The following is an 8,946-nucleotide window of genomic DNA, read 5'->3' on the forward strand; positions in this document are numbered from 1 at the left end:
AATGTCTAAAATGATAGATCAGTGAGGTTATAACAATATTTTTACAGTGTGTCTTTGGGGGTGGGGAGTCCATCTTAATAATTTTATTTTCATTTTGATTACTGTTTTTCAATAGGGCAGGTGGGGGAAACTACTTTAAATTGTTGTATATAACAATATAATTTATATACTGGTCAATTATTGTCTTTATAAATTGTATAATACTTATATTGCTGAAAAATTAATACATATATAGATCAAAAATTATGAACAGTTGCCTTGTGCAAGCTTCTTTGCAATTAGAAGAGCTTATTTTTGTTACTATGTTTTTTATTCCACAGGTCCCAGCAGAGATGGCACAATTAGTGAAGATACTATTAGAGCTTCTCTTATTTCAGCAGTCAGTGATAAATTGAGATGGCGAATGAAAGAAGAGATGGACCGGGCCCAGGCAGAGCTCAATGCTTTGAAGCGGACAGAGGAAGATCTGAAGAAGGGCCATCAAAAGCTTGAAGAGATGGTAACTCGCCTTGACCAGGAAGTGGTAAGCAAACAGAGTTGGTCCTTTTAGACTATCAAATGTTGGGTTTCCTGGCCTCATATGTCCTGTCACAACTTTGTTCAGAGGTTCTCCTTCATTGCCAGTGCTTTTACTGGTTGCAGCACCTGGTGCTTAACTAAGAGACTTTTTTTTGTATGGAAGCAACAGTACTCACAAGGGATGAAGGATTCACCCTTGTGATGAGGTAGGTCTCTGCCATGAGACAGATGGGTTTCAGAGTCTTTGTTAGCATCATGACCAAATGTTAACAGCTCACCAGTGGTCTACCAGTTAATTTGTATTGGTCACTTGGTTACTTTTTTATATTAGTTGGGCAGCTTCATGCTGAGCAGAGATATGAAGGCTGAGAATGGACTGAGGGCCCTTCTAGACAGCCATATAATCCAGAATATCAAGGCAGATAATCCACAATATCTGCTTTGAACTGGGTTATCTGAGTCCACGCTGCATTAACTATGATGGAGAATGTATGTTGTAAAGGTTTTGGAAGAAAAATAAGTACTTCTGACTATGCTTATTTTATAGAGGAATAGTTCACAGGTATTTTAGCATAAATGATAGTGAAATTTTGTGAATATCTAAGCAGTGGATAATCGCAGCATGACTAGCAAGCAAAGTTGATCCAAAAAAGGTGGAACAAATGTCTGCTGACGTTACCAGCTACCAGTCTCTCAGTCATCAATGTGCATCCCTCAAACAGTGCTGTGGGAACTAAGGAGATGGCTGGTACAGCAAAACTGATAGGAGACAAGAAGGGACAGGCGGTTGGAGGGTAGTCTTGATTGAGGAGAAAAGTATGGGAGGCACTAAGGAGACCCTGCCAGAAGAAATGGAGAAGCAGAGCCAAGGAAGCGGCTCTACATGGAGCAGCTCCCTTCACCGCCACAACCCACAAAGCATCTCTTTACACACACACTCCATTGACTATGCCAAGAAGGTGCTTCCTTGATCCAGCCCTGCTGCAAAGCTCCAAAGAAGCATGTGAGTGGGTGGCCAGGCCTTCAGTAACCTACTACATTCCCTATACCATGTACCATGGTCTAGTGTCCTGCACCACATGCAAAGCTTCCTGGACTCTGATCATGGAAACCATCAAAAGTATACTCTTCCCAAGCATCTTTTGCTGCACTGCTTATAGTGACTACAAGACTCTTCCTTCATAAAATGGAAGTCTCACTCAAATTAGAACAAAAAATGAATGGCTGATAACAAGTTTGTACACAAAAATGAAGTGCTTATTGCTGAAAACAAAGTGGAAGCACCAGACAAACTAACTTGTTGAATGACAAAGAAACTAAAAGTAGAGCCAAAGAAGAATAGGGAGATTGTGTAGAAGCAATGCGAATTCTTTTATCTTTCCTCACTGAAGAAAATCTAAGGACATCTTAATAAGCGCATTTGAGTCTGAAGAACTGAAGCAAACAGTGGCTACTAGAGAAAGCTCCAGACTTTTTTGGCACATCTTGCCAAAGAAGAATGAACATGCATTCTGCAAATGGAAATCCCTCCTCGTTAATGTTTTAGATGTTTCTGTGATTTTTAAACATATGGATGGCATTCAACTTTCAAAAGGCTTTAGATATAATCCTACTTTAAGGGTTACAGAGAAAAGCTGTGATAGTCATGGGAGAGATGGTCTAATAATGATGATGGAGATGATGATGATCTTGATCATGATAATGAATCTGTAACTATACAGTATAATCTCCAATAACTAGCTCGACTCCCAAAATCAGTAGGACTACAAATGAACTTGAAGAAAATGAAATGGATGAAAAATGAACAGTGTGTCCAGGACCACATCATTATAAATGGAGATGAAATTGAGAAAATGACTGAATATGTTTATCTTGGACAGCAAGTACAATTGAATAATTTGGAAAATGGCAAATGGGCAATAAGACGCAAGGCTGCTTGGATGGCTTTTAATCAAGACCGGACAGTGCTAACAGGTTATTGATTAGGTGCCAATGAAGGTCAGAGCACTGCAGGTATCTTCAATGCTACAGTTTTACTGACAATGTCATACACATCTGAAACATGGGCAACAACAAAGTTAGAGGAGGAAAAACTGATGGTGACTCAGAGAGCAATGGAAAGAAGGATTTGTGGCATGACAATAAGAAATAATGTCAGCAATAAAGAGGTGTTGTCAAAGAACCAGGATATGTGGCGTGGTCAATGAAATCTATGAGGCAAAAAGAAGATAGGCAGGGCATATAGCATGAACAAAATACAACCAATGGACATGTCGACTAACAAACTGGATACCAAGAGATCACAAGTGGTGTTTGGGCAGACCTCGTATTCGCTGGGATGAACCAATGGTTAAACAACTCAGACAGAAAGGGAAAAGAATAGCACAGGATCGGATAGGATAGGAAATTGGATAGCATAAGATAGGACTATTAGCCTTAGATGTTGTGGTCTTAATTTGGATTAATTTATGATGTCTCCACCCTCAAAGGGTCTCTATCTTGAAACCCTCATTGCTGGAGAGCATTCTCATGCCCTCCTTTTAGGCTTTCTAGCTATCAAGTTGGCCACTAGCAAACAGGACACTGTACTAGCTAGGTCTTAGATCTGATCCTAATGACTTTCATTTTACTATAATATTTTCAAAATGATGTGTATTGAGCTTTAGTTGCATTACACTGAAATTTAGGGTATTTATTAAAGAATATGAGCATATTTTCAAACAAGTGTATTGACTTGCATATGTTTTAGGCTGAAGTTGACAAGAACATTGACCTCCTGAAAAAGAAAGATGAAGAACTGAGTTCTGCCTTAGAAAAAATGGAAAGTCAAACAGAAAATAATGACATAGATGAAGTCATTGTTCCTACAGCACCACTTTATAAACAGATTCTGAACTTGTATGCTGAAGAAAATGCCATTGAAGACACTATCTTTTACCTGGGAGAAGCACTGAGACGTGGAGTTATAGATCTTGACATCTTTCTAAAGGTAAGATTGATGGTGTAATTCCAATACCCTTTGGAATATGTTATCACAAATTGGGGGTATATATATTTCCTTGTTGGCCTCTCTCCCACTTTAGAAATAACTTGTTTAGAAATAACAAGAGCTTGGAGTGGTTAGAAGAAGATGATAAAAAATTAGAATTGAAATTGGAATACATTTTTATAGGGGTAATAGAGAAAAGGGTAAAAAGAAATGGTATAACAATTTAAACAATCCTTTTCTAAAAAATATTTTAGAGATTTGGGGGAGATATAAAAAAAACCCTAATGCCAGGTTTTTCTCCTATCATGCCAGTTTTAATGACAGAAAACTTCCCAGAAAATTTAAAAAAAGAACTTGAAGTAGAACTTAATGGAAGAGGTTTAATGAAAATAAAAGACTGGGATCTGAAAATGGTAAATATGGAAAGAATAAAAGAGGAATTAGGAGACTTAGATTGGTATAAGTATTTACAATTGGGTAAATGGTCAAGTGATATAAGGAAAAAGTATAATGGAGGTAGGGAATACACAAAAATAGAAAAGATGATAACTCAAAGGGAGACTAAAGAAGAGAATATAATATTAAAAGGCACAGTAAGTGATATCTATAAACTGTTATTAATGAATGAACAGGAACAAGATTATTTGAAGGAAGTATGGGAAACAGACTTGGGGGGAAAAATGAATAATCAAGAATGGGCAAACATATGGAATATGAGAATACTAAAAAATATGCCTATCAGAATTAAAGAAAATTACTACAAAATGATATGGAGGTGGTATCTAACCCCTATTATTAAATCAGATTGACAAAAAATATTCAAATCAGTGTTGGAGAGGTTGTCAGGAAATAGGGACGTATCTTCATATGTGGTAGTCATGTGATATTATACAAAAATTTTGGGAAAGCATATTCAAAGAAATAAGAGCAATAATAAAAATAGAGACTGAGATTACACCAAAATTAGCTTTATTACTCATACATGATAATATAATCCCCGTAAAAGAAGAAAAAGAATTGGTTTCTAATTTGATAACAGCAGCTAAATTGTTGATAGCAAAAAATTGGAAGGAAAAAAAAAGAAATTCAATTAGAAGAATGGTATAGGGAAACTTGGAATATAGCGATTAATGATAAACTAACTTGCAATATTAAAATTAAAAGGGGAATATGTAAACTAACAGACTTTTGGAAAATATGGAGAAAATTTATCAAGTATGTGTTTCATGAGAGAAAGGGGTATAAGCCAGCAAGAGAAACAATGATATTTTGGAATGGTGAAACAACATGAGTTGGTTGGTCCTGGTGGAGGGGGCACAAACTAAGGGGAAGGGGAAGAGGGAGGGGAGAAAAGTATCAAAGAGAAACAACAGGAATGGTCCATGGTCAGTATTCAAAGAGTGCTCATCATTATGTTTCCAAAACAGAATAAGATTGAATGATGGGACGTGTCTAGAATTTGCATGTTGCATATATGTTACTATTATATTGTATTTGGAGAGTGAATGAGTGACTTGATTATAAGGATAGGTCAGATTCGAATTATTATTATTTTGTTTTGTAAATTGAGAGAAGTCTGAATTGATTTATAGCTAGTTAGAATTTGTAGTAGTTATAGAGTATAGGAGTAATTTAGTGATAAAGGTATTTTTTCTTAATGTGTTTATGTTAAATTGAATAAATGCAATAATTTTTTTTAAAAAAACTTTGCAATTCCTACTAAATAAAGATTGTTATAACCATAAAAAAAGAAATAACTTGTTGTTTAGACCAGTGCTACTCAGAAGGGGTGGTTTCAGGATTAGTGCTCATCCTTGGGCCATTGGGCACACACATTTGTGCTGCTTCCTGGCACATTGGAAAGCAGTAATTGCCAGTCCCCCACTGGTTTAGACAGACAATCAGGAAAATACAAGTCTTTGAAAAAAGAGAGATTGCCCCTCATTTTCTATGCCACTATTTGTTCTCTGGCCCTTTCTCTCTGTGTATTTTTCCTGTGTTCTGTGCTCCTCTGTTCCTCGTTCCATAATTAACCCCCCAAGATGACAAGTCGTAATCTTAATCAAACTTTTGTGGCTCGATAGAAGAATATGTGCTTTAGCATACATACATACATACATACATACATACATGTGGTTTTATCAAGGTCATTAATATGACACCCTCCCCCCAAGTTGTGAATAACTTTTGCAGAATTTAGCAAGTTAATAGCTGACATTCTGTTTGTGAATCATAATGGCATAGCTTACACCAGAAAAACAGCGATACTCCTTTGAGGCCAATTAAAAAACAAATGCAACAAATAAATGAATAAACCCACCATGTTGGTTGTTACCGAGATTGGAGTTCTGTTTTGGATGTGTAAAACCCAAAACCAGTGTCTAAACCACCTCTTCAGTGTGTCAGATCCCCGTTCTGAGAAGGAGAGCCATTGCTGTTTGTGCTGGATGCACAGTAACAATATAATCCTCAGAGACATTCTGAGACTTCCCAGGAGCTCCCTGAGGATTTATATTGTTGGTTGTCTTTTGGAGAAGGAAGGGCACCTGAACAGTTTTTTGGGGTGAGAGTTGAACTAGGAGACATATTCCAGCTTTAAACCAGAGGTGTCTCTCTCTTGTTTGATTTCAAATTTGGTTATGGCCAAGATTTATTTATTTATTTATTTATTTATTTATGGGTAGCTATATAAAGCAAATCTCAGTGGTCACAACAGAAGGAGCTCAGTCTCCTGCTTTATCAGTTGGCATGCGAGGAATGAGTAAATGGGTGACCCCTCCTGCCATCTCAGAGTGAGCATTCACAGTCAGTACCAGACTCATATTTAATTGAGCAGAACTAAACCCTAGGTGGAGTTGACTTGACTGAACCCTAATTAGTGCTGTGTAACTAAATGAAAGCAATGGGAGTTGAAAGAGCCCACCAGACACAATTCAGCATGAATTCCTAGTGTTCAGTTTTACCCTTCTCACATATCCCATGCTACATAAACGGTAGCATTAAGTTGTAAACATATTCAGGGTAGATTTGTTGGCCATAAAACATCGATACTCTTTTGAGGCCAACTAAAAACACCAAATACATAAAGCAAGCTTTCACAGCACTACTGTCTCGTCTGTCTGTCTATCTATAGTTTTGGCGTATTTCAGTTATGCTGTATTGTGTTTATTTTGTCCCTTATTTTTATATATCTGTTTGTGTTCTTGAATGAAAATGGTAATTAATAGCAGATCGTTAGAGACAGGCATGTAAGCGTAGATTTACGAGACAGGCATGTAAGCGTAGATTTACACACTTCCGATAATGTATTATTAACCATATATTCTGGTTTTTATCTCAGTAAATGAATAAATTCCAGGCAAGATGGATTGATACCTAACTAAAATGTATAAGAATTATTTGTTTCCTATTTATTATTCTGCTGCACAGTGAATTCTTAACAGCATCTCCCTCTGATTGTTACTGAAACATAGAAGCTGTCAATTTGGTTTTTTAAAAAATAAAACAACACACAATTGGCTTACAATAAAATACCTGCTGGCCCACATGACCAAGGTCTCTCTGAGCCAGCTAAAGCTTTGTTGAATCTGAATTGCTACTGATCTGGCGATAGTAAAAATTGGAGAGTACTACACTTGTCCTGACCTTCCCTTCTGCTGGCATTGTGCTTGTGAACTTGACCTGGAGGCAGCTTGGATTTGGCGCAATTTGCCTCTTCTCCTATTCCATTTTTTGCTCTTCAGTTGGGTCTTCTAACCAGGCAGAGCAGTTCTGCCAACAGATTTCTCTGCTGCTATGTCTCTAGAGACCAATTACTACTGTGTGTCTTTGAGTTGGAATTGCACAGAACATATACATACTTTATCAGAAATGTACAAATGTAATGGGAAATTAAAATCTCAGATATTATTGATGGTTAAACTAAAATCCATTTTGGTAGTTGTGGGTGCACTTTTACAAGTAGTTTTCATTCTTTTGCAAGTTCTCCAGAATCTGGATCTGCAGATTCTGTAATTTCATTAAATAAATTATCAACATTTCTGTGGGTAGAACAATTTTTTATGTCATGCTTGGTTGACTTTCTGTGGCCCATTTTGTCTCTTCTCAGCATGTCCGTCTGTTGTCTCGCAAGCAGTTCCAACTGAGAGCATTGATGCAGAAAGCAAGAAAAACTGCAGGACTCAGTGATCTCTACTGACCCACAGAATGAAGTAGTGATATACATTAAGTGTTCATGTTCTTATTCGTTTTTCCTTTTAATCAGTAGACAGACAGAATAACTTATTACATCATTCAACTGTAAGATATTTTGAATGGATAATATATTTTCTTTCTTCTGTTTGGGGGAGGGGTAAGAACTAGCTTTTATTAATGCACTTTCTATTCTCTGTAAACCTTTTGCATTTGTGGGCTGATGACTGAATATAATTTGTTGCATAACACTTTTTTCTTGTGAAGACATTTGTGCAGTAAGTATCACTTATGTGCTTTAATATAATATCTGTACAATACAGCTGGAATTTTCATGTGTGTACTTCTAAGATTAATTTGTAATAAAAGCATAGAAGTTTGTAGGAGATTGAGGTAAAATGTGTCTTTAAAAAAAAACTTATAAAACTACGTTTTAGGCTAGTTTTATGTCTGTGCATTGGGATTCAATTCCAAATAATTCAGATTAAAATTGCAGTCTTTGAACCAATACCTATGGTATCCCAATAAGTCTTCCCTTTCACCTACAGATTACACAGCACAACAGAAAAACATTCTTGGTGTCTTGATTTTTAGGTCTGTTCCTGGGATTATTTGGGGTGCCAATTCAGAAAATTGCATTGGATAGAACACATCATCTCTAGTTTCTTAGATACTTCATGATTATATATGGGGAGCAGATGAAGACTGGCATGTGGCATATATTATCTCAAGAACTAGAGCTTGTGGGGGCCGGATAGTGTCATTCAGAATCAGCAGGTCAAATATACCCAGAAACATTTGAGGCACCAAAATGTTGTTGCCCAGTGTTATTCTGGTAAGTCCCCTGTAGACACATGTTTTTGTACCTTTCTAATAAATTACTAATTTACATGCAATTAAAAAGTAGAATTAAATAAATTAAAGTGGGGGGGGGGGTAGGGATACTTCCATGCATTAGCCATAGATTGGTGTAGAAAACTAGCAAGTGCAGAAGTAGATTTCCCCTTGAATAGAAATTGGTACAAAAATGTGGAGCAGTGAGTTTGGGCTTCCTGAGGGCATCTGCTGGTTACTGAAGGAACTGGAACAACGCCTCAGGTAAATTTATGAGACCTTTTTTGAAACCAAAACTGAAAAGTAAATTACTTCTGTTTAGTTCTTGTTATTTAAAAAAAAAGGCCTCTTTCTGGGGCTGACTCAGATAAACTCCAAAACATGGCAAAAATCCTTCTGTCCCTCTATCTTTT

At 36.7% G+C, this 8,946-nt stretch overlaps 1 protein-coding gene across 1 annotated transcript in view; it reads left to right on the forward strand.

Moving 5' to 3' along the window:
- TSG101 (tumor susceptibility 101) overlaps nt 1-8,085 on the forward strand; it is a 31,029-nt gene extending 22,944 nt beyond the window's left edge. The window contains exons 8-10 of the mRNA XM_060768120.2: nt 321-523; nt 3,269-3,508; nt 7,617-8,085. Of these exons, the coding sequence (XP_060624103.1) occupies nt 321-523; nt 3,269-3,508; nt 7,617-7,706 (533 nt within the window). The 3' untranslated portion in view covers nt 7,707-8,085. The remainder of the gene's footprint in view (nt 1-320; nt 524-3,268; nt 3,509-7,616) is intronic.
- Nucleotides 8,086-8,946: the final 861 nt, after the last annotated feature.

The sequence above is a fragment of the Anolis sagrei genome, chromosome 1 (genome assembly GCF_037176765.1).
Source record: "Anolis sagrei isolate rAnoSag1 chromosome 1, rAnoSag1.mat, whole genome shotgun sequence".
In the NCBI taxonomy this organism is placed as follows: domain Eukaryota; kingdom Metazoa; phylum Chordata; class Lepidosauria; order Squamata; family Dactyloidae; genus Anolis; species Anolis sagrei.